The 26,098-nt window shown below is 45.9% G+C and overlaps 1 protein-coding gene across 22 annotated transcripts in view; it reads right to left on the reverse strand.

Annotated features, from left to right (window-relative positions):
• TANC2 (tetratricopeptide repeat, ankyrin repeat and coiled-coil containing 2) overlaps positions 1-26,098 on the reverse strand; it is a 282,832-nt gene that overhangs the window by 17,144 nt on the left and 239,590 nt on the right. For all 22 annotated transcript variants that reach the window (XM_068661136.1, XM_068661140.1, XM_068661133.1 and 19 more), the window contains 7 exons: positions 19,190-19,298; positions 14,384-14,506; positions 13,426-13,662; positions 11,598-11,783; positions 9,538-9,631; positions 3,515-3,648; positions 3,017-3,140 (listed from right to left, as the gene is read on the reverse strand). In XM_068661136.1, coding sequence (XP_068517237.1) covers positions 3,017-3,140; positions 3,515-3,648; positions 9,538-9,631; positions 11,598-11,783; positions 13,426-13,662; positions 14,384-14,506; positions 19,190-19,298 — 1,007 coding nt within the window. The remainder of the gene's footprint in view (positions 1-3,016; positions 3,141-3,514; positions 3,649-9,537; positions 9,632-11,597; positions 11,784-13,425; positions 13,663-14,383; positions 14,507-19,189; positions 19,299-26,098) is intronic.

A 26,098-nucleotide genomic window follows, 5' to 3' on the forward strand; every position in this document is an offset into this window, starting at 1 on the left:
CCTGCCAGCAGCCTGGGCTGAATTGCTGCTGCAGTGTTCTCCTCCTGCAGGTAAACTCGAAACCACCCAGCGTGTGTTCTTCACTGGCTCCAGAAAGCTGAGCAAGTGGGGGAGTGATGTGAATTTCCTGAACCTTCTCATTCATCCCAGCTGACACCTCCCCTGGTTAGCACACAGTACCAAGGCGATAGCGAGCTGCTGTGTCTTCCAGCTTGCACAACTTCTTGTTTGCGGAGGAGCAGGACACAGGAATATTTGCTGGAGATAATGTTCAGAAAGCTGCATCCAGAACTTTCAGCACAGCCACGGCATCCTGCCTGCTGCTTGTCTCCAAACGGCAGTGCAGAGGCCAGCGAGGCGGGTGGCAAGCAAGTGGCTGGGGCAATCTGGTGTGTCGAGGTGGGATGCTGGCTGCAGGACAGCTCAAATCTATGACAAACTCCTCTAATGGTGCCCCACGTGGCACCCAGGAACCCTTCTGAAGCTCTCTGAAAGCTCTCGAGATGACCCTCAGCTAAATGAGGCCACCTTCTGCTCAGTAAAAGAGGACAAACCTCATTTCATCCCTTCTTATTTGTTCCTTTCTTGCAGTCAAAGTCTTCTCGTGGCTTTTTCCCGACTCTTCTGGAGCAGGTGAGAAAGGTCCCGCAGAAAGAGGGAAGCCTGGAAAGCCTCCTCATTGCTCAGCTTTCCACTCCTTTCCCAGCCCAGTGGAAGGGCCACCATACCTCAGGGTGACACACAAAGACTTCAGGGTTTCAGGGCAGCAATGCAAGCCGAAGGTCTCCACGAGAGGACAATGCAAACTGCTTCAAAAACGCCAAACCACTGCTCCTGTGCGTGCGGGGCACAATGATCACAGAAGAGCCAAGGTCCCTTTGCAGCTGTGGCTTCCAGAACCTCTCTGTGACTGCACCACCAGGCATCCCGTGCTCCTCGGGGCATCTCCGGCCTCCTTAGGATCAAGGCAGTTGGACGTGAAACAAGTGATGGCTTGGAGGGCAAGTGGCTTAAGGTGAGCTCGTGGGACCGATCCCTGCTGCAGTGGGAAAGATTTTGTCTGGGGAAAACAGCTTCCAGGATGGGTTTTTGCAGGGAAATGAGATTGAGAATCGAAGTTTCTCCCAAGTGAACACTTATCAAGACGGATTTGCTTTGTCTGACATGGATTTGTACAAATACTCGCTTTGGCAGATTTGCAGCCAGGAACGTTTTAATTCAGGGTTCACATGTCCGTTCCTTCTGGGCACTAAGCGAGAGCAACAGGTACCTCCAGAAATTTGGATTTCAAATTGATTGATGACTGCAACTCTGTTAATAAAAAGTGTTTACAAACGCTGACTGTGTTAATCAAGTACAGTCAAATGAGATTTGCTTTGCAACACACTAATTAATGCTTATGGCTTATGATTCACACACTTTGATTTTAATGAAACATTGAGCAGGATTGTCAAAGCCATTTTAATTAAAATCCACCATATATCACTGTACTCTGCCCAGGCTTGAGCTAACTTCTCAGGACCATGTGTTAGAGCATATTCAGTGGAGTTTATTGAGCTATTTAGAAGGATGGTCCTTTTCAAATGAAAAGATTTTCATGGATTTGACTTCTTGGGCCCTTGGTGTCCAAACAGCCAGGGAAGCATTACACACGTTTGTTGGCCACCCAAAGCCAGGATCAGATTATCTGCTATCTTCATCTTCCACTGAGCCAGTCTTCAGCAACGTCCACAGTTCTCAAGTTTGCCAAAACCCACTTATTTTAATCATTTTACACATATTCAGGCAAGGTGCAAAAAGGGCCATGGTACAGCTCAAACATCTAGAGACAGCATAATTTGATTTTTTTTTTTAAAGCAAAACAGAGGAGAATTAATTGAATTAATTCATAAAAAACTCAATGCCTCAAACTGATCTTTGTCACATCCCTTTGCAGGTTACAGCCCTGAACAGCAAGGACCCTGCAGGCCTGTGGCTCAGGATGGACAGCACAGGGAAACTTGCACTTGGAAGCCTGACAATTCTACAGTGGAAAAAAAGAATGTTTTTACAACTACTATGTAAAATGTTCAAGTGTCTCGCGTTTTGGCTATGAGATCAGACACAGTCACTTACGATATGAAGAAAACATCCCTTTCCCAAACAGGGATCTTACCTGAAATAAAAATATCAAATAACGATACAAGAATTAAATGTTATGTCTAGCCAAAAATAATGGAAAATTACCCAAACAAACCAACCAAACATTGGCTATCAGTCAAAAAAAAAAAGGATTTAAGGAGCTACAGAATAAGTAATAATCATGTTTGCACAGGTTGCAGACTGTGTTGTTCTGACTCACCTCAAACATTTACATCAGAAATGAGTAAAATTGGAAGACATTCTTGTTGACTGAGTAACTCGTAGTGAAGAGGAGTTATGAGACACTGAAAGTACCGAGCAAAGTGAATCTGTGAGTGCAAGACTGAAGGGCAGACTATTTTTGAAACAATCCTGTATTGTTTTCACCCACTATACCAAATCCTTGCCCATGTCAGGGCCTTACCCTCCTGCTGATGTGGGTGTCAAAACTGTGGGTAACAATACTAGTGCTAAAAATGGGAGTGTTAAATGTGCCCCAAACCCTGGACCCGGGGTTGATTCTCACTTGTCTGGTCCATAGTGTTTGTGGTTCAGTTGCAGCACTTGTTGATTTTTGTCCTGTTGATTGTTCTAGAACATCTTCTTAACTCAATGCTCAAAGCACCTGTCCTACGCTGCCGTGTTAATTACTAACCCAAACGTGGTGTTTTGAGGCTGTGAGCGTCCAAGAGAAAACAAAGCGGGTAGCCAAGATGAATACTCTGCCTACTCCAACCTTGCTCTCCAAAAAGCCGGGTAAGGTGTTGAGAACCTCTCCCAGTGCCCCATCCAGCAATGGGGTCACGATCCCCCCTGACACTACGACCTCCAGCTGTGCAGGACACAGCGGCAGGGCTCGCCGTGGCCAGTCTCCACCACGCTTCCAAGCACTGACCTTGTGCAAGCAGGAACTCCACCGTGCCCAGGTGTCCCTCGGATGCAGCCATCATCAGCGGCGTCCGCCCCTGCTTGTCTGCCATGTTCACATCAGCACCATGGGTGAGTAAGAGATCTACGATCTGCAACACAAAGCGGGGACACACCTGGAGAGGCTGCTGGAGAGAAATGAGGGCTGAGAAGGAGCAGGGGGATCCCCGCATCTTGAAATCGCACCCCCGAGTTGCGTGTCACCCTCTGGGATTACTGCTGCAGCGTTAGGGCATGGAAGAAGCAAGACAGATAAAGGGAAAAATAGCACTTAAAGGGCATCCCATTTGTGTGCCAAACGGTGTGATAACACAGCACACAAACAAAAGCTGTCTGCAGAGAGCAAGAGCTCGGGGTGTTTAAAACGGCAAAAGCTCTTCTTTTCATTATTATAATCCCCAGAAGAGCCATGTTTTCTTCTCTGCTTCATCAGGGGTCGGTTGGAAGCCGCGCGAGGTCAGCTCACCTGCCAGTGGCCCTGTCTGACCGCACTGAAGAGCGGGACCACCCCGCGCCGGTTGGGCTGTGCCACGGCGGCGCCCTGCTCCAGGAGCAGCCGGCACACGTCCAGCTTCCCTCGGCCCGCCGCCGCCGTCAGAGCTGCAGGGGAGAGGAGAAGGGTGAGCAGACAGCAACGTGAGGGTGCCCAAAACGCCAGACGTCCCCGCCTGCCCACCCCAAGAGGAAAAACGAACCAAGAAAATGGGACGGGTCAGAGCAACTTTTTTCGAGAAAACACAGATCTTTGGCTACGTGCCTGCTTGACGAGACCTTTCACAACCTGCCCTTGACTATTTTCACCAAGATCCTGACTACGTGAGATCCTTGTGAAAGCCAGGGGAGGTTTAGGTTGGGTATTAGGAAGAACTTCTTTACCAAAAGGGTCGTTAGGCACTGGAATGGGCTGCCCAGGGAAGTGGTGGAGTCACCATCCCTGGAGGTCTTTAAAAGATGTTTAGATGTAGAGCTGTAGATGGAGATGAAGTGCGGGACTGAGCTGGAGGCACGGGCAGATTCCTGCCTGCCTTGGCAAGTCAGGGGGCTTTGGGGCTTTTACCTGTCAGAATTAGCACAGGGCAGCATCCCTGAGATGGAGGATTTCCATTTGCAATATCCCACTTTAACCTGTGCACCTTTGAAACAACCGGACAGCCAGAGCTGCCCGCGTGTGCTCACACATTCTCGAGGCACAACCCCAATTCCAGCCCTTGTTTTGGCCAGGACTGATCCCACCTGCAAGGGTCTTTGTGCAAACCCCAAATCACCCCTCAGCTTCAGTATTCCAGGTGCTCTGGGAAAAAGGAACACCTGCCACCCCTCCCCCTGGCAAAATAGGCTCTGCTAACTCCCAGTACTGTTAGGTGAGGAACGACACCTTCAGCCTGAAAATAGTTCCAAGGGCAGGACCTGCCTTTGGCTCGTCTTTGGTATTAATTTTAGACTTTTCAGTTCCTCCCTCCTCTCCCCAACTTTCTGTGCACTTCAGCACGGCTCCTCTGGCTCTGCTGCTTCTGGTAGGAGTTGGAGCAGAAGGTGGGAGTCTATTTCTAACTGACGTAGCTTGTTTTTTTCTTTGAAGTACATTTCTGTGGGATGGCTGATTACGAGGTGTTGATGGGTTTCCAACTGCAACACTGTTAATGGTGGGGGATTTAATTAATTCTCTATTCTGTTCCACATTATGGTCGAGTTTTCTTCTCTCGGAGTTGAGACACCAAGAGTTAAAAGAAAAATCATCTCCCTGCCACAAGCAGAACATACTGCAAAATCTATAATCAGCTCCATGTGGGTTTTAAACGTAAGCTACAAATATAGAAGGAGGACTGTGTCTAATGTTCACGGCAGAGGGATCGGCATGCAGGGCTTTTGGCTTCTATTTCTAACTTGCCTGCACTTGAAATGTTGCAGGTTAATTTGAGGTATTTCACGTCAAAATGACTTATGGTTGCAACAATGGAGATACTGTAAGTCACCTCAGTATTCGGTGTTCACCATGAAATGTACTTTGGAAAAGACTTCACAGGAAAAGGATGATTTGATCCAGGCCATCCCCTCTTCCTCTCTGCTTTGCTGGCTACTGGCATTGATGTACCTGGATGTTCCTCACTTCTTGGGGTCCAAACAAATGGCATGAGTATGTGGCTCCAGCCTGTCCTTCTCAGAAGGAGCTTAAAGAACTCAAGAGAAGCTTAAAAGCTTCTGTGCTACCGAGCTACTTCAGGAAGGTCCCACGCTGACCACCTGGGCTCGCTGCCTGCTGCGAGACAAACCTGTCCTGTGGTGCCAGCTGTGTCCATCTGTCCAAGCACCAAAGCTCAATTAAACATCTTCAGGAAAAGTTCTAGAAGTTCAGCTTATTTAGGCCTTCCAGCACCCCTGAGGCTCTCTTATCAGCCTGCTCCTGACATCACCTCATGGGTTCTGATGTGCCTGCAGGAGCTGCTCGTCACCACAAAACCCACAGCCCAAGGTCAGGCTTCCCCCGGGCTGCCTTCGTCTGCCCAAAGGAGACTGGAAAAGCCAAGGGAAGGTGATAGAGGAAATGAGAGAAATGGAAACGGTTACGTTTGAAGTTCTACTGTCTGCCAGAGAGCTCATGGCCCAGTGTGAAGAACACGAATCCACCAAGCCCAGCCAAGGAGCAGCCACCAGAGCTGGAAAACGTCAGCGTTCAAGTTGCAACTCTTCTATGAGGACCGGTGCCATGAGAACAACTCACCCTGTAATAACAAAGTCTTGGCATAAATGCCATAAAAGACTTGCTGCAGTTCTCAAGTCCCAGCTCAACGAAACCCCAGACAAGCTGCAGGCATGGACGTGCACCCCTGCACCGGGGAGGACGTCAGACAAGCAGAAGGGATTTGCTAAGGCACATTCTGCCCCTGCCTGTTGTGCAAAGCGTGTCTGTGTTCTTAAAGAAAAAAAATAAATAAAAAAACAAACACAAAAACTTTATCTGGAGAAGGAATCATGAAATTGCAGCGTGCTCCTGGCTCCTATATGGTGTGTGTGTCTGTTCCACGGGCTGGCAGCAGGACAAACGCTTTCTGATGTAGTTGCTCTTGCTGCATTTGCACCTCCAGCCCTGGTGGAGTTATTGCAAGTGACTCAGATACTTTTGGGCTGGGTTTTGCTATTAGCCTTGTCCCAGGGGTAAATAATCCATCTGGAGTTGTGCTGTCAGCAATTCCTGAACTTATGATGTAACTTGGCACTGCCGTTTGGATGATATCAGGCTGATATCACTAAGCCAGGCAGGCAGCTCTGCTCTATGGAAGATTAGACACATGAGCAACAAGTATCAACAAAGGGAAAAGACGTGATTCAGATTTTTAGAACAGATTGCTATTTTTAGGTTGGAACCAGAATTTCTCTTCAAATGTATCTAAACTTGCTATTTGCTTTTGGGAAAATAAAAATAAAACAACGTGCAAGGGAGTCTTGTGATCCATATAAACCTGTCTTGCCCGTGATGGGAGAAAATGCTGTAGGATTTGGTGGTTGGCTCAGTTTTGCTCGTTTTCCCATCTTACCTCAGTTTGTGTACAATTTGCAAATCACAAGTCTGCATTCCCGGCTATCCCCTCAGAAACCCAGAACTTCTCAACGTCTGTGTGAGTCCAGCTTTTGGCATCAGTGAGGAAAGGTATGGGAGGAAGAGTGACAGAGAGGGAAATGTTTTCTGCTGAAGAGTCCTTGAGGCAACAGGCAGGTTGGGACCAGCAGCGCTGCCCAGGGCAGGAGGAAAGAGGACAAATGAGCTGGGGTTTTTCAGGGAGAAGAACATGGAGCTCAGCCCAGAGAGCAGAGCTGACCAGGAGAGAGGAGGATGGGAGCTGTGACCTGTGAAGGCAGAGCTCCAGGGAAGAGAAGAGTCGCATAACAGCTGAGAAAACGTGCATGGCTCCATACCAGGGTGTGCCAGGTTAATCCAGACAAGCCAGCACTATCCGAACCCAAGAAGAGAAGAGAATCTGCAGCAGCCGATGCTGCTTCTGAGGTTACCCTGCAGGAAGATATCATCTCAGTGGCTTCTGATCAAACTCTGAAGACATCTGGACCACCTTCCATTCTGCTCTTCCACTGCTATTCTGCAGCAGGACTCTCCTCAGGAGCCAAATACCAGAGCATGTTTTAAATAAGCGGTCACTGACATGGGGTTATGACCTGGCTGGCCAGTAAAAATGCCACTGTCCTATTACCAATCACCAATACTCCGTCATTTCCTTTGAATAATTCTATATCCAATTTCTTCCTTCTCCTGTGATACCCTAGGGGCACTTTTAAATCTCCCGTTTGTACATGTTGGCCTTATTTCCACCAATAATGGCACCATGCCCTTGCTGCTCTGCTCCGTCCCGGTGGGTGCAGCGAGCCGCTGCTTTTCCTAATGCCTTGCAAATGGCCCAGAGCAGCCCTGCTGGGACCAGCTCCATGCTGGGACACTTCAATCCTCTCTCCCAAAGTCATTTAAAGCTGAGGTTGCTCAGAAGGAATAGTTTCTGGTAGGCTCCATTCATTACAACACCATAATAAGGCTACATTTTCAATCCTACAGCACAGAAATCAGCTCAAAACGTAACCCAGCTCTTCGGTCTTCAGACCAGAGACAACCTGGCCACGCACAAAGCTGACGCCAGCCAGTCTCTGTACCCTTGGATCATGTCACTTTTAAACAAAGCTGACAGAATCAAAATCAGTGCTCTGTTACCCAGACAGGAACATTACCTTGGTGTATTAAGTTGACAGGAACATTACCAATGATGCAAGTAGATTAGTGAGTTGAGTACAATAGACGGTGGATAATATTTAGGAGGTCATTGGGGTTAAAAGCTAGAAACTCCAAGTCTGAATATCTTAAGAAATGGAGATGATAGTGCAGTAAGTGAAGTAAAAGGGGTGAATGATTGCTTTTGCTTGGTAGAAGTTAGAAGGGTAGGGCTTCTGCATTATATTCATCAATACAAAAAAGAAGTGTTGCACAAAAAGGACTTTTTCTTTAATTACTAGGTGCTAAGTAATGATGAGTTTTCAGAGAATCAATGGATAAGTTAACAGTCAGTGCTACATGTTACAAGGAAAGGCAGAGTGAAATAGGAAAATGTTTTGGATAAATATGCCAAATATCAGGAGAGGAAGAGTGGAATTTTGTATCCATCTCACAGAATCACAGAATCAATTTCTAGGTTGGAAGAGACCTCAAGATCATCGAGTCCAACCTCTGACCTAACACTAACAGTCCCCACTAAACCATATCCCTAAGCTCTACATCTAAACGTCTTTTAAAGACCTCCAGGGATGGTGACTCCACCACTTCCCTGGGCAGCCCGTTCCAGTGCCTAACAACCCTCTCGGTAAAGAAATTCTTCCTAACATCCAACCTAAAACTCCCCTGGCACAACTTAAGCCCATTCCCCCTCGTCCTGTCACCAGGCACATGGGAGAACAAACCAACCCCCACCTCACTACAGCCTCCTTTGAGGTACCTGTAGAGAGCAATAAGGTCACCCCTGAGCCTCCTCTTCTCCAGGCTGAACAAGCCCAGCTCCTTCAGCCGCTCCTCACAGGACTTGTTCTCCAGGCCCCTCACCAGCTTCGTCGCCCTTCTCTGGACCTGCTCAAGCACCTTGATGCCCTTCTTGTAGTGAAGGGCCCAAAACTGAACACAGTACTCGAGGTGCGGCCTCACCAGAGCCGAGTACAGGGGGACGATCACTTCCCTAGCCCTTCATGCAGTTGGCCTCAGCCCATCGGTGCAGCTTATCCAGATCCTCCTGCAGAGCCTTCCTACCCTCGAGCAGATTGACACATGCACCTAACTTGGTGTCATCTGCAAACTTACTGAGGGTGCACTCAATGCCCTCATCCAGACCATCGATGAAGACATTAAAGAGGACCGGCCCCAACCCTTGGTGGTGTTGGAGCGTGGCCGGCTGTGCACCCCACAGCGGAGGGGTTGCAGGAAAGCCACCGCTGTTCCCCTTTTGTTCTGCTGGGGTCATCCTGGCGGCTGGGGACCCTCCGGCCCTGCAACCCCCGTGCTGCCGCCCGGGCTGACAGAGGTGAGCTCTTCGCGGTGGCAGGGGCAGGCGAGGCTGGCCGAGCGTGGCCTGAGGGTGTGGGGGCAGCGGGGGGCCGGGCGGGGGGCCCCCAGCAGGATCTAACCTGATTAGGGTTAGATCCGTGGGGGCCTCCCACCTGCCACGCAGCCCCATCTAACTTAAGATGAGATGTTTCAGAGCAATTACTGCCAGGAGCTGCAGAAGCTCAGGATTTTCCAAAGCCAAACCCTTTACTCAAGCAGAGTGCAAACCGAACCTTGGCATCTGTAAATCACCTGAAATCAAATCACCTGAAATCAAATCATCAAATCAAAAACTGATCTTTTTCCCCTTCATCAAAACAAAGGCAGGGATCAGGGATGTGTCAGGTGGCAGAAGACCATAAATACAAACATGCAGGGAAAGCCACAGCATCTACAGAAATCACCTGTCTCTCCCCAAAGACTGTCAAAGCTGTTGATTTGTGCTCGCTCCACCTCCTCTTCATCTTTTTCTGGAAGATCGAGCAGGTAGGAGACAATCTAAAACAAAATGACATGTCAGCTCACGAACTTCGGTGCGTTATATATAAACGAGTGACATTTGAACATGAGCCGCACACACGAAGGAAAACGAACAAAGTCGCTACCTGGCACCCTTAGCTCAAGTAAATACTCTTCCGGAGATCAATCACTGAACCTGCTGCCCCATAAAAGCAAAAGAACCCCAAAGTGTCTCGAGAGGACTGCACACGATGAGCCTCTGTAACGCCGGCTCCTCGTATCGGTGTCTGCTCTGCTACAGACGAGGCACACAGCGGATGCACCTCTGCTGTGGGTTGAGCTACAGATGCTGCAGCCAGTGCAGAAATGCTGTTTGCCCATCTGTACTGCCCCTCACTCACCTGGCGGGGTGCGATGAGTGGGACCATTCACTTTTCCTGCTGGGAAAACCGAGTGACAGGCAACTGACGCAATGGCGCAGTTACAGTCATTAGCCTCTTCATTACATTAAGCTACAGCCAAGATGAAGGTACTTCCAGAAACTGTTAGCTCCTTTCTATTAAGTACCATCTTTAAGCAGACCGTTAAAAAGACTTCCACTATGTTTTTCTTCCAGCTGTGGATGCTTGAAACCTCAAAGAAGCAAGCTAACTTCTTTACAGGGGTAAATTAAAGGATTTAATTGACTGAAAACTGGCAGGCAATTTCAGCATTTGGAGCACATGACAAGAGAAAACGAGAGGCTAAGAAGAAAATTGAGATTTTACTTTCGTGACTGAAGGACAAAACCATTTTTCTCAGTCTAGGAGAAACAATTATCTGCTGGGGTCTGGGCTAGGAGGAGCATTTGCCGAGTGCTTGCGAGGAAGCTGTGCCTGCTCTGCTGCGTGCAGCTGCCTGTGGGCACAGGCTGTCTGTGTTAGAGGGGCAGGGATTTAGGGGACAACTGCTGTCTTCCAGCTGCTCTCGTGCACCGTGGGACATCAGGAATGACAGCGGCATGAGGGTTATACTTAGTGGACTTTGTGTTGCCTGACTAAAGCTTAAAGCTCAGTCTGGTTACACTAGAGTATAATCCCAGCAAGGACTCCAGTGTGGCTCCCCCAGTGATTAAGATCACTTTATAAACATGCAAAATACTTGTTTCATCACTGAAGTTGGAGAAAAAACAGCAAATTAATCATCAGCTTACATCTAGGGCTACAAGCACCTCAAAACAAGGAGCTGGAGGATTTTCTGTAAGCAGCCATGTACACGTAGGGTACAACATAAATATTAAACTGCTTTTTATCACGGTGACTGGTATGATTTGTGGGGAAATTCTCATTCAAAAATTGCTGTGCCCTGTTACAAATTATGTCCTCAGCGTGCAGATCTTTCTGGTTTTGAAGTCACATCTGCTTCTAATCGGTTCAGCTCACAGTCACTTAGCTAATAGGAATTTCCCAGCTTTCTTTAATTAGCTCCTCTGATCTGAGCACATTACCTGTGTTTTCATGGATTACACTTAACAAAAGCAAAGTCTCAAGTCAAGTAAATGAGAGGAGCTCAATTTAGCAAAGAAATCAACCAATTCAGAAATCCTCGCATACAGCTTCTCGGAAGGAAAACGCACATTTATCGTATCAGCAAATGATAAGCACTGAGATAGGAGCAAGCTCTTCAGCTCTTCTCCCCCCCCAGCAAACAGACCGAAGCTGCGTGGTCTCACGTTCCCCTGAGCACTTGGAGGAGTGGCGTAAGCAACACGCTGTTTATCCACCCTTCCTTCAAGGTTTATTCCAACAACTCACAGGCTCGTTGCATGTCCTCTCTTGGAAGCCTGCCCAGACCACAGGCTTTGCCAAGGGATCTGTGAACCCTTGGATGGGAAGGGGAAGAAGAGAAGGGGCACTGCCTCCACCTCCCAGCCCCCCTTTGCTCGATGTTTTGGCTAGGAAACGTCGTTAACGTATGGCTTCCCCGAAACCCCACGGAGAGGCAGTGATGGGCTGGTGAGACTTACCTCCGTGTACCCCATGCTGGCTGCAGCGATCAGTGCCTGCTGGATGGCGTGGCTCTTTTTAAACACTCCCTGCTGCTGCCCAGCCATGGTCCAGTCGCATTGGATCAGAAACTTCACCACTTCCAAGTGTCCCCTGAGAGCAGCATGAACCAGAGCGCACTGACCGTTTTTGTCCAAGTGATCCACCTTGAAAAGAGAAGACGACAAAACACAATTAAGCCACATCTTGGGCAAAGCGTCTTCCTTTCTTCAGAGTTTCCAGCCCCGGTTTCAAAATAATGCCACGTGTGCAAGATGTGCATATTTCTGGTAAACTATCCCTTCCACGACCAGAAAACAGCTATTCACAAAGAAACTCTGCCCCAGGCTTAGGCATCCTCTTGGCCACAAGTGTTTGCTTTGGGTACGTCGCTTTTTTTTTTTTTTTTAAGCTTCAGTTTTCTTCAGGCTCAAAGGCTGCAAAACCGTTCTTCCCTTTGTGTCCTGAAATACAGCGACGATGTTTTCTTGAGGACTGAAATCATACTCGTGGTGGCGTCTCCTTTACCCAAATCCACAAAAGGAAAACCAGCTTGTTTCCCAGATATCATTTCATGATTCTTTCAAGAGAGACAGCAGTGCCTCAGCTTGTAGTCTAACACCCTAATGTGAAACCAATGCAAGCAGAAGTCAATAGGAAACAGAGATTTCATTTGGCAGCCCCGCAGGAACTTATTTGGTAGGCTTTTCAGGACACGACATAGTTTTCACTTGATGTCTGAATACATCGACTGGGATTTCTGGGTCCTGTCACAAAAGCAGCAACTCTGTGAGAACAGGACAGGCAGACCAGCTACCATCCATCCTCCTGCCAATTAACCACTTCCGTGTTCCACAAAGCAGAATTTGTCATTTGCAAACTCACACAGCAGTGTTTCATTTCTGCTTGCCATTATTCAACATCTCAGCCTCCAAACTAAACCCAGCTGGTATTGGGGTGTCGAGCACCTCCTTGATAACGGTAGGGATATTGAAGGAAAGCCTGGGTAGTGAGCCTTTTGCATTGCATTTTGAATCCCAAATATTCCCTCTGAGGGAGCAGATTCACCAAGTGACAGGGACTCACCCAACTCTCAAAATATCCCCATGAAAGCAGCATTCTTTTTTTGCTTCTTACTGTCCTGGCATTATTACAGACAACACGGCAAGATCTGAATGGTCCCTCAGTCATCCTGACATTCATACCACAACTACACAACCCCCTATTTTGCTTTTTGAACTGAAGCTAAACATATAGAGAAACCACAAATTGTTTCCAGGAGGCTTCACTTTAAATATCAGTACGATTTTCTTCTTCATCAAAATATTTAAACTTGACTCATTACATACAATTAAAACTCCAAACACTTACCACAAAGCTAAACAAAGGGTATTTTTCTAGGACAAGTCTGATAGAAATTTTTGGAAAATGTGTCTCAACGAGATATTTAAAGAACACTCTGCGCTGCAAAAGCGACGTTGCCATTTTAACATTGTGAGGTTCAAGGACTTCTCCAGAACACACTTCAGCAGGCCATTAGTGCAGCATGATTAGGCAGTTCCTGCACCAGACCTGAATTCCAGAATACTAATGACAGACTCTCCAGAGTTACTTGCCTTTGGTTTTAATGTGCGATTTTGAAAGCTGCTACCTTTTAACAGAAAAGCAATCCCTCTGCAGCAGCATCCTGTGTTCATCTGATAGGGGATATTCTTTAGCAAGTGCAAGATATCCCTCCTGCAGCTCCTGCTCTGCCTCTCCTAAGCATGGAATATGTTGTCAGCTGTTGGAGGAACATAATCACCTTACCTTGGCCCGTTTCTTGCACAGCAGCACAACAATACTTAGAAATCCAGCAGCAGCAGCATATCCAAGGGGGGTCAGGCCGCTTTCAGAAGCAGCATCTACATTGGCACCAAACTCCAAGAGCAGAGCCACCATCTCCGTGTACCCCAGGTGAGACTGGACACACAAAATTGGGGCGTTGTTCAGAACTTCTGTCCTGTAATTCACATTTGCACCTCCTAGAATCAGCAGCCGACTGACCTACAGGGAAAAAACCAAGCTCCCGTTAGCTGCAATTTGTGGAGAGCCATGAGCTTATCGTCAAGGCAACACAAAAATTTAAACCAAGTCACTTTGCACATTTCAAAGCAAATAGTGAAGGCATAAAATGCCCATATAAACACTTGCCAAATATACGGTCCCATTTTAGGTAGCAGGATTTAAGCTTTCACTTGAAAGAATGCACTCTGAACTGTGCAGCTTCAATTCCTACCAGACCAAAGTCACTACAGCCGGTCACAAGAGCTGGGGACACAGTCTCTCTTATGTGAGGGTGTGAAATTTAAACACACAGAGAGGAAAACTTCTCCTTCCCATGGGATCCGCTTCTAGTGCTGCCTTTGGTTATCCTGCTCTGCTCCCTGGCTTGCTCCCCTCCCTCTGCACGTGGCAGCAGTGGAAATGCTACACCCAAAGGTGCAGAGTATGGCAGGGACACGGCGTGGAGATGGACCCCATGCTCTCCTTGTTCACACAGGGGTGAGAACACAGGGCAAATCTGGGGGCAAATACTGTTTCACACAGCTCAGCAAGTTATACCAATGCCCGCTCAGTACCCAGCCAGCTGCTCAGCTGCTGCCAGTGTAAGAAAGCTGTCACTGCCAGGCAGCTGCAGGGAATGTCCTGGACTTGGTGACTGCGTGGCAGTGGAAGCTTCTCGTGTGAGCTCTGAAGCCCTCCAGCTCTCCTCTCCCTCCAGTACCTTGATGTTTGGGGTGTAGAGGTTTCTCAGTGATGCCAATGCCATGGAAAGGCCTTCGGTACTGTAGGAGATCCAAAGCCCTTGGAGGATGGAGGAAGAAACGCCAACTTTTTTACTCAGCCCCTGTGAAACAGAAAAGATGACTTTGATCCAAGCCCTGTGTATTCATTTCGCTACTGGGTGAAAACATTAGTGAAAGCACTTCACAAATTATTATGCTTTCTTTCATACAGTAGAAACCCAGGCTGATAGTCCAGGATTAGCTCAGTAACCACACTCACTCAAACTTAACTTTTATCTCCAGAACAGTGGCAGCACGGGAGGATTGCTTATAGGTACGTCGAATTACACTGGGCAGACCCTCCTGGGTCTAAGGACTTCAAACAGCTTCAGGACACTAATGTTTATTCACAAGATGACACGATCATTTGCCACATCTGACCTTTGCACAGAATTAATAAGCTTGTAGGAAATAACTTGCAAAGTTTCTGCAGCCACCTCCAAAGTCTAAGAAAGGCAGGATAAAACCGTGAGCAACCTGAATCCATTCACCTCCCCCAGAAAACGTTATGCCGAGGAGCACAGCATGCCTCTTTTCTTCTTTTTGAATACAGTACATGTTATTTTGGCAGAAGCGATTCACAAAGTTTCCTTATTATTCACAGGCTTAAACTGGATGACAATACCCGAGCACAGGAAGATAAATTAAGGACGTCTTAACCACGGGCTCGAACAGCATTTCCATATCTAATACCAGACTGTCTCCAACCTTCCCAGTTGGTGTGCGTGAGCAGGCTACGTGCAATGTACAGGAGCTATGACATCTCCCTTCAGCAACGCTAAGGATCAGCCCATGGCACTGTTAAGCAAGCTACCGAAGGGACAAATGCTTTGTAGCCAACAGAAGTTAGCAGTGGCCCAGCCAAAGACCAGAGGGGTGAATGGGTTTGCACCTCCAGCAGGCGAATCCCAGCTTTGCTGCTGGTTCTGCTCCGCCGTGCGCTGTGGATATAGCCTATATGTAGCTCTTCTGCTATTGATTTACCATTAAGTCTGCTGTTTCCATGGAAACTGTACAGACATCTTTAATTCTGTTTTGATATGCAAAGCCTGATTCCTACCTCCTCGCTTGCTGTATGGCCGTTTGTACCTGCGCAGAGGGGCAGGATCACATTTTGGAAGACATTTTGGTCCCTTCTGCAGCGAGGGACTGACACACGTGGTGTGGGACTGTGGGAAGAGGACCAGCAGCAGGCGATGGGATTTGTTTCACCTCAGGGAAGATGCTCACAGTGCAGGACCCACTGTCTGAACCCACTGCTGGGCTCCGTTACAGACCTCTGCCACACAGGTGTGAGAGGTGCTCGGAAGCTTTGCACCAGCCATCAGTGGATTTGTCACTTAAAACAGTTTTACCACAAATTAAAAAAAAAAAAGCTAAACGATTACACAAGCTCTTATAAATAACAAACAACGGCATGAGCTTGTTTTCTTCGTAATTCAGGGAACTGAAGAGAAAAATAGCTGCTCCTGCTTGAGGCAGAAAAAGAAGTCAGGAATTTCAGCGCTGGTAAATGTTGCTTTTGAGATGACACAACACAGGACACTGGAGGTCAATATTAAATTTCCGTGAACTCGGTACAGTATCATTTGACAAATGGAAAACCATTTTATAATAAACAGTTAAAATAATTCAAAAATAGTTATGATACTACCAAACCCATAAATAAGCTGTTTGAGTCACCACCAGGACCGAGGGAAAGAGTATGTATTTTCTGAACAGCCATCTGAAGATAATCACACACACTATAAAAATCTCAACCACTATTAGAACATATATACTTAGATATTAGTGCAATGCATAAAAGATGACATTTATCCTTTATGGAATAAATACACTTGACACCGTTAGCATTGCAGAAACAAATCTGCACTATTTCTCATTTTGCAGGTAATATCTTCCCGACTCTCTGTTTCCCTTCTCTGTAAAGCAGGTTGAACCCTTCAGCGAAAGCAAATCCCAGCCTGACACAACATCAAACCGAAATAGGATGAGTGGTTTCCATTTCGCTGAGACCATCTGGCAGGACGAAGGCATGGCCTGACCATGCACGTTTCATTCAAACAACCTTGCCAAGCCCACAAAATCCTGATTTTCAAAGAGGCTTAGTTTATTTTTTTTTCGTCCTGCACTCTTGTCTGCAGCTGTCAGCATCCTTCATTTCTACCGTACTGCTTCCTCTGCTATTTGGCCATCGGTTCCTCTTGTATCCACACCTTGCTACAGCCCTAAGGCTTTGTCTCAGCTGCACCGTGACACGACGGCTGCTGTGACACGTGTACAGAAAACCAAGAACAGGAATGAAACCAAATGCTGTCTGTGGCCTATGACAGAGTCAAGGATTTGACGCAAAATCCAACACGAGCTCCTTGTAAGGTTGTTTTTCAAGGAACATCAGACACCTTCAGACACCTTTACATACCCTTAGCTGTCACAGCGTGTTTCAGCCTGTAATTGCCATTACATGCTCAATCTGGAGAAGAGGGACACCCACTTCTGGATTACTGACATTTCAGCTAACTAATTTAAGATCAAGCTAAAGACTTCTCTTGGGTTGATTTGTAAAACATACGTTAGCTCGAAGTTTAGGTCTTCTTGTATCATTACTGCACATTTCTCTTCTTGCCCTTTCATTCCATGCCAGGCTTCCCAAGCTGGGTTTCCATATGCTCCTGTTAAGACTGGTAATTGCTTTAAAAGACTAAAACATTTGTACTTTTTTTTCCCAAACTGTTTGAGGATGTTTGTGTCTAAGAAAGAGCACCAGCAGATCTCAGCCACCAAGCGAAGAAGCTTCCTTGCACCCAGCTGCCAGACCAGCTCCTCACGGCTGCGTTTCGCTCATCTGCTGCTCCCGGCCGTTCCAAGTGGCCCCTCGTTATTTTGCACAACTGCTGGTGGACGTGAAGTGACAGGGATCAGAAAAACGTGTTTTCCTCCCTGTTTAATCATAGTTTTGACTCTATAGCTAACCCTCATTTCTACCTGGCTGGACAAAATGCTTTAAACCTGTTTTAATCCTTGTCAAGCTTTATGATGGGTAAATGAACTGGAAATAAAATGATATTGAGCCTCGATAAATACCTTCAAAATCAGAATCTTTGTGTCTGCAGAAAGCTGCTGCTATAACATGAGACACTTCAGGAAAAACACCCTGAATTTATGACCTGACACGCTCCTCTCTTGGCAGAAAACCCATCTTACTTGTAATGACTTCACTAAAAAATCAGGCAGAATGAAAGGCTTGAGTGGAAAAAATGCTTGTTTAGAAGCAAATATGGTCAGAAACAGCAGGAATGTGCATACGTATTGTCTGAAATATTTTCTTAAAAGAATGTTCAAGATCTTAAAAACACTCTGCAATACTCCAGTTTAATGTCTCCTTTCAAATACTAATGAATCTATTGTTTCACTCAGTAAACACACAAATCCTTGGTAAACATTCGTTAAAAAAAGGAATAAAAATAAATCTATTCAAGGAAAACCAAAAGACCAAGTTATACAGTGTTTCTAATCCAGCTAATCCAAAGCCTTTCAAAACTTTACAGTACTTTTAAATGACACACTGTTATGCTTATCTGTCACCGGGACATGCTATTGCTGCAGCATTGCAAAAACAGGGATTTTGCCGAGTGATTAGAAACAGAAGGCAGCACTGACATTTTTCATATGCTAATAGGCATTTTCTACTATTGTAAATATTGCTCAGTTAAATGTGGAATCTACAGGCAACTTTTCCACTTAATGAAAATTGTCATTTGTTTAGTTCCTGAAGCCCCATTTGTTTCTACCAGAGGAGTGTGAAACAAAAAAGATTTGGAATCAGTTTTAAAGTAAAATGCAGCTGAATACTAAATTCACTGCTAAATTGGGCCTTGGGATTGTATTCCAAAATTTGAAAATTATACACTAATTGGATAATGCTTTGACCTGGGGTTCTTCCCTTTGGCTCTAGCCATTGTTTTCCCATACAAGGCGACTTCACTACTATACTTGATCATGAATCCAGCAGAGGGAAACCAACAAATAAATACAGAACTGACACAGGACAGAAATGTTTGACCTAAAAATACTAATAGAACTGCATAAGTTCTTAAGTCTGTAAAATCATACACAGACCAGATGAAAATATAGTCTCATTTTTATCAGTGGTAAGCAAACCCACAGGTCCTAAAACTTTTAAGAAATTCTGTATTTTCTACGACCTTACAAATCCATTCTTTCATTTCCATCTCCTGGTATGAGGGCCAGCAGGCAGAAGAACAACATTTAATTTATGGGTCACATTGCTGTTCGTGACCAAGCTTGCCTTTTAATTATCCAGGTGTTAAATGTCTGTCTGAGAAGTAAAATGAATCAACCACCAGATTTTAGTGCCTCTTCCTTTTACAACCTAAACTCTGGGTTGAGTTCTTCAAAGCCTTTGAATTCTTTAAGATTTATTTTTCCTAGATGTTGTTACAGGAACTCATCTTAGATGGGAAGAAACCTCTTACGGTAAGAGAGGGATTTTAGGTAAGAGGCTCTTTCTTGAATTTACAGTCTGAAGGATGGTTTAATTTCAAGAATTTCTTATATACCATTGCCAATTTTGTAAAGCTAACTTCTACATGTTTCAGCAGCCTGCAGCAATCACACTTCTCACAGCAGCCCTAAAACAAGAAGAGACTGAACGTTGCCAGCGTTGGCAGATTATACACGACGGGGATGAGGTTGGCATGAGTCTTCATTTTAATTTTTGTTACCTTAAAAATATGTGCTTTGAGAATGTGATGTCCCAGTTCAATAGTTTGCTGTCGATTTAGTTTTCCTTCTTGACGGGAAAACCAGAAGGCAAGTAATGTGTGGCCACTCCTAAAAAGAGAAGGAGGAGCACGTTAGTATTTGCCTGTTACACCAACAGAAGAACTTTCGAAAACAATTTTTGCTTCTGCTAAGACTTCAACCTAATCCAGCTTTGGGGAAACTAAGCTGGACTAGCTCTTATTTGTAAACCACCAACTAATTGCATATCATTTATTATTTGTGACCACTTATAACTGAAAAAAGATCATTAGAAGATAAAAATAAAATGATACATTCTCTATAAACAAATGTAAATTCAGAAACACTAGAGGTACAATTTCACGAGAGACGAGGTGCTATTTTTGTAGTTGTTTTACAGAGCACAACTCCACTTTGAAAGCATGCCATCGATGCTGAAGTCATTAGAAAATGACACATTCCAAATATCCACAGTTTGAAAAATGCCCTTTAAATGACAACTGCATTTTCCACCCTGTGACATTTCCTGGGAAGACTAAAGCAAGTTTATTTCCACGTAAAACACATTCTCCAGCTTTTTGAGTAACAAAGATGCTTCTGGCAAATGACCTACCAGGTTGACAACCCAAACAACGTAGCTGAGCAACATGCAGAGCCCCATTTAACGTGAAACACAATAAAAGACATTGACTTCCTTTGCTAACAGTGGTCTTCGCTGACATTTCTAAAGGTACTTAAAGGTTTTTGAACTTCCAACTCAAAACAGTGGAAGTTTAAGATGGCTGAGTCTTGACTTGAGCAGCTTATTCTCTGTACGTGCACAGACGACATGTGGTGCGAAGAAGTGAAGCAATGCCAATTGTTCTGGGGTGAGAATGGCCAGTATTTGTCCTTGCAGGCAGTTTTCTTCGTGTTGCCTTCAAATACGCTCTTTGTGTACCCTTCCATATGTTAGATTTTCTGAAGGAAGCAAACCAAGAGGAGATGGCCTCTGCCAACTGGAGATGCAGATCACTAACGCAGACATTGTTGCTGCTTGCAACGAACCAGGAACAAATGAGGCTTTTTCAAAGTCTCCCAAGTGTATCAGATCAAAAAAAGAAAAACAAACAATTACACTGCAGCCAAGTATGCACACTACAAGCAAAGCAACTGCTTGCCTTGACACTGAGGGCAGAGAAAAAGAGAAGTTCAGATTCTTCCGTAAGCCTTTGGATACTCTCAAGGGAGCCCTTTTTAACCCATTTCATTTCTGGAACTAAATAAAAATGTGACTACACATAAAAGCAATCAAAACCCCTTGAGCCAAACAAAACCAAACATGATATAAATTGTGGCTTTACAAGGGCTTTTAAGGACAGGGAATGTTATTAGCTCATCACTATTTGGTAAAGCAGAAAAGCACTTAGCATGACAAAAAGGCAAGTAAATATTACAAAAGATGGATGTTTTCACAAGGGTGGGGATCTCCATCCAGGGAGAATGCTTAGCCCCGTCTCAAAGGAAAGCCAGGCTCCTTCTTTTGCTGAAATACAGAAGGAAAGTGGAAGACTTGCGTGCCACAGCCAGGTGTTTGCTGAGGTCTCTCCCAGGCCCTGCCAACGAACCTCCTTCTGGACTGATAATGCTCGGATTCATTTTAGCAGAGCCCAGTGACGCTTTGCCAGCCTATGTGATATTTGTAGGATGTTGGACGTGTGCCCAAAAAAGAGCAGGATGAACAAAACGCCTTTGTGTCATAAGGCAGGCCTTGAGGCCCGAGGTAAATGTGGCCCTAGGAAAATGTGATGTGGTGATCTTCCCCATGTATTAAAATAACCTCTTCCACTAGTGAGCAACTCCATCGGGCCTCTCAAAAAGCCAAGGAAATTTATAAGGGTGCCCTCACAGAATCATAAACATTGGAAAAGCCCTCCAAGAGCACCTGGTCCAACCATCTCCCTACCATCAATGTCACCCACTAAACCACGTCCCTGAGCACCATGTCCAGCCTCTCCTTGGGCTCCCCTCCAGGGATGGGGACTCCACCACCTCCCTGGGCAACCTGTCCCAATGCCTGACTGCTCCTTCTGAGAAGAAATGTCTCCTCATTTCCAACCTGAACCTCCCCTGGCACAACTTGAGGCCATTCCCTCTGGTCCTATCACTAGTTACCCGTGAGAAGAGGCCGACCCCCAGCTCCCCACAACTTCCTTTCAGGAGTTGTAGAAAGCCTTACGGTCTCCCCTGAGCCTCCTCTTCTCCAGACTAAACAACCCCAGTGATCTCAGCCGCTCCTCACAGGACTTGTGTCCCAGACCCTTCCCCAGCTTCACAGCCCTTCTCTGGACATGCTCCAGGGTCTTGATATCCTGCTTGTACTGAGGGGCCTAAAACTGAACACAGCACTCGAGGTGCAGAATACAAGGGGAAAATCACCTTTCTGCTCCTGCTGGCTACACTATTCCTGACACAAGCCAGGATGCTGGTGGCCTTCTTGGCCACCTGGGCACACTGCTGGCTCATGCTCAGGCAAATGCAAACTACAGGCTGTTGTCTAAATACTTGGTTGGTTCATGGTGCCCTTTGTGCTTTGGGTGTCTTGAGCTGACGAAGAACCTGAAGAGAAGTTCCTGTCACATTCCTCTTCGCTCCCTGCCCCGACCCAGGCTTGTCCCACCACACCAAGCAACCTGTGGTGGGCGCCTGCAACCTTGTGGCTCCCTCACCACACGGGGAGGAAGGAGAAGCTCCTCCAGATGGTGGCTGAGGTGCTCAGGTGCCATGGTGGGCTGCTTGAAATGACAGGACGCCTCTGTGCACTGGGCAGTGCCTCCATTGACATGTGGCTGCACTGGGCCAGCTTTCCACAAAGCAACTAACAGAAGGGACAAAACTTAAAAAGATGGCAAAACAGAAGGGATTTGGGAGTGGTTGTAGCACCCCGAGTTATCTACGGCCTGCTGCATTTCTTTCCTTTTGCTCTTCCCCTCTTTGCTCCACACCTTTGGAGCAGGAGGAGATACCCACCAGTTCACACCCTTTCGAAGGAGACAATCAAATGCATTTGCTCATTACACCAGCTAAACTCTAGGAAGGCCCACGGAAAGAAGAAACAGAGCAGACAAAAACAAGTGACTGTGCAACACAGCTTGAGTTTCGCGTGATCACAAAACCATAAAGATACAGCTGCAAGTCAAGGAGTGCAGCAACTGCTAGATTTTACCCATCCCCATTCAGCCAGATTACGAAAACCTATAATCACTCTAATATTCTCAATACATCTCAATGGCTCCTCAGCCTCACGTTGCTACGCTTATATTTTGGACAACAGCCAACGCGTTTACCTCAACTAAAAGGTTGGTGGTGCGCATTCATTCAGAGACATCAGCTCATTTCCTTGCTGGGGAGAGTCATGCATTGGGATGGAGATAATTAATAGCAGCTTTCTGTTCCAGGATCTGATAGCGAGCTCACAAAGGGATGCTGTAGCTACCCTCTCTACCTCTGTTTTTCCCATCGAAGAAGAGGAAATAATGCCACTTGTTTGCTTGTTGAACACGGCTGATCGGAAACTCTTCAAAAATGTTTGGGAAGGCTCAGAACAGAGCTGTAACTGCATTAATACTGAGCGTGGACTGAAGATCCAGAAACTTCTGACGTGCCTCCTCGTTGCAGTGAGAGATGAAGTGCAGCTCCTGTCTGACACGCGAGCCCAAGGTCCATGCTTAGCTCCTAAATTGCTTTTCAGCTGCAGCTGGTAGGGTATTTACCTAAATTTAATTATATGCATGACTTTGGCTGTTATGAATAAGGCATGTATGAACTATTCCGGAATAAAGTACAGTATTCATGAGTAATACATTACCTCTGCAATGTTTCCCAGACCTTGGCTTTGGGCTTGTTGATAAATACTTGCAGTCACTTGTTCTGTCAACGTTAATTGCATGCTAAAACAGACTCGAACAGCATGGGCTTTTTTTTCTTTTTTCTAATACAGCAGAGGATGGCAGTAATGATTTCTACATCAAGGAGCTCAGTGAAATGATTTGCTTTGAATTTCACCACTGCAGAGTTTATCATCAGAGATTTTCTATTTTTAATGCAAGATTTCTTTTTGTGAAAAATTAATAGCGCTGCCAGCTCAGCTCTGGAAGCCTTTGTTTGCACTCGCAGATTGTGTGTGGCAGTGCAAGCCAGCTCCAAAATGCAGCCTCCCATAATGGTGAGGGCTGTGCCCAGGGATGCACACGTACATATATATAAAGATGAGAGCCTTACTCCTTGCATAGCATGAACCGGGACAGACGTATAGCAGCTGTAAGTGAAGGCTACTTATGGGGTTTGTGTTGTAGGCTGCTCTCTTATTCACCCAAAGCTACAGCATGCGGAGCTGTGGGAGCAGAATGAGCCAATGCAGGGAACTGGTACCTCGAGCACATTCCTCATTTTGTTCCCATCCCTTGTGCCACAGATGGAAAGGGACAATGCAGCACTAACAAAATCCTGGCATGACTGAAGAGCTGTGGTGCAGCAGAAGAAAATACTAAAAACTTCTGCATATGTGCCTCATCTACACTCTTCTATCCTTCAGACAAAGCAAAGGAGATTTAAAAGGGTATAAAGTTACTTGATTCTTAAGGCATTGAACCAATGAAACAGAAGACAGGCAAAAAACAAAGTGAGAATCAGTCCCTTTTACTTCTGAACCTACCAACATCCAAATTTCCTGATTTACATCCACGTCTCCCTTCTTCCAGCTAATCCCATGAAACCATTCCAAAACCCAGACATCTGACACGGTGCCCAGTGAATCTGGTCTTCCAGCAGACGTGTATTCATATTTTATTCAGCTCTGCAGAGGGCAATTTTATAACTTCAGTGCAGAGAATAATGTCTGCTCTGACGAAGACCGGAGCCTCCTTTGCTTTCCAAAGGACGTCTGTCCAGCGCAGCAGACTGCAGGAAAGGCCGAGCTCAGCTCACAGTCAGCTCCTGCTGAAGGATCACTTAATCACCAACAGTGATTTATTGATCTTTGTAGCATAGTTTCCCTCTGATGTTATAATTGTGAATTAACTTAGGAGGAATTAATGTTATACAAGAAACAATTCAAAACAGGGAATGTTCTTAAATATGCAGCATTATTTCCCACAGAATTAAACACTGCTTTAATTTGCTAAGCTAACTGGGACAGCAGAGTTCACAGCCAAGAAAAAAGAAAATCTTTCCATCTTTTAAGTCACATTTCATTGCAAAGAGACGAAGGATGAGACACCTGATCAGAAAGCGTCACCTGCTTACAAGTAACGGAGAACACAGCAGCAGGGCACTACCAGTTCCTGCTGCTCTATGAAACTGTAGAGATAATTCTGATTAGCAGGATGAGAAACCTTCGCCACCATGGTTTCGGGTTGTTTTCTTCACCCAACAATTGTCTTATTCACAATGGCTTGCTCATACCATAATCACCACTGGCCATTCTTATACAGCAGGTACACCTAATGGCCCCAATCATAAACTAGGAACCCACTGTTCCAGGTGCTAACCATGCCATTTCCCGGCTAAAAGGGGCTATCTGTGATTATCTAATCTTGCTCTTTTGTAACGCAGATGATAAGGCTCAACCCATCAGACGCACACAAAGTCCAACACCCCTGGTCTCACTGCAGCGGGTCTCTCTAAGACATATGACCACGATTTAATACTTCACCCAATGCCACCAGCTACAAGTGCTTGGCTGATGAGTTCTGGTTTACCAGAGACAAAGCACTGCACAAAAATCTGCATCCAGACATCATCCCAACTCTTAGTGCTTCATCCCTTTGTATGTAACCTTCCCCACTGCCTTACTTGTAGTCTAAGCAGTAAAAGCAGCAACGCTGTGCTTGGTGTAAAGGAGAGCTGAAGAATTGCACGAACCACTCTGTGACCACTGGAAGCAGCAGAAATGGAATCACTTAACGGCACCTGGCCTACCCCTAAAGAAATCCTCATTTCAGTGTGTCTTGGTGATGGCAGACTTCAAATCAATGGGCTCACTGGATGTCTCTTCATTGCTGGGGTGCGACTGAACACCAGTAAAACCAATACCACCCGCACTGCTACAATATGGTGCACATCAGGGGGATGTGATCAAGGAGCAGAGCCTCTGCATGCAGCCAGTGCTGTCTTGCACCACGTCCTTAATACGCTGCAGGACGGGCAGGCTGATTGAGCGCGCGTGAGACGGAGCCAAACAGTAGTTAACAGCATCTTCAGCGCTGAGAGATGTCTTGGAGCATCTTGTGCTTAATGATTCCGAATTTTGAAGGAAGTGGGAAGCTCTGTGCCCCCCAACATGGTATTAACGTCATCATTCAGGTGGGAAGTCACTGGTTTATTCAGGTAAGTTTGACAGGTCTAATAGCAATGATCTCACTGATGCAGCTCAGCTGAAAGCAGAATTATGCTGAAGATCTGCTAGTGATGCTGCTGTCATTTTTCGTTCTCTAGGCTGTCTGTTATAAATTCCATCGGTACTAACTGTGCTGCTCCCATATTTTATCAAGTATGGAGAGTAAAAGCCAGAGATTATGTTCCATACTTGGCTATCACAGAGAAAGAGTTCATCTGCAATTAATCTGGGATAATACAGCTGAACCTTATTGGGACTTTGTCCTGGAGCAGCTCTCCACTAAATTGCATGAAATAATGGCAGTTGGGTGCCAGGAACTGCCCAGAGAAGCAGCAGAGGAAAAACAGATAGCTCTGATGGCACCCTTCAGGTTTAAGATAACAAAACATATTTGCAATAATTTAAAAATACAGGACAATAAAGGAGAGAATAAACCATTTCTGAACCCTTACAGAGCCTGACTTAATGAGATTAAAAAAACTAGATCCAGGGAGTAATGCTGAAATTCCCTCAT

The sequence above is a fragment of the Anas acuta genome, chromosome 25, assembly GCF_963932015.1.
Source record: "Anas acuta chromosome 25, bAnaAcu1.1, whole genome shotgun sequence".
Taxonomy (NCBI): domain Eukaryota; kingdom Metazoa; phylum Chordata; class Aves; order Anseriformes; family Anatidae; genus Anas; species Anas acuta.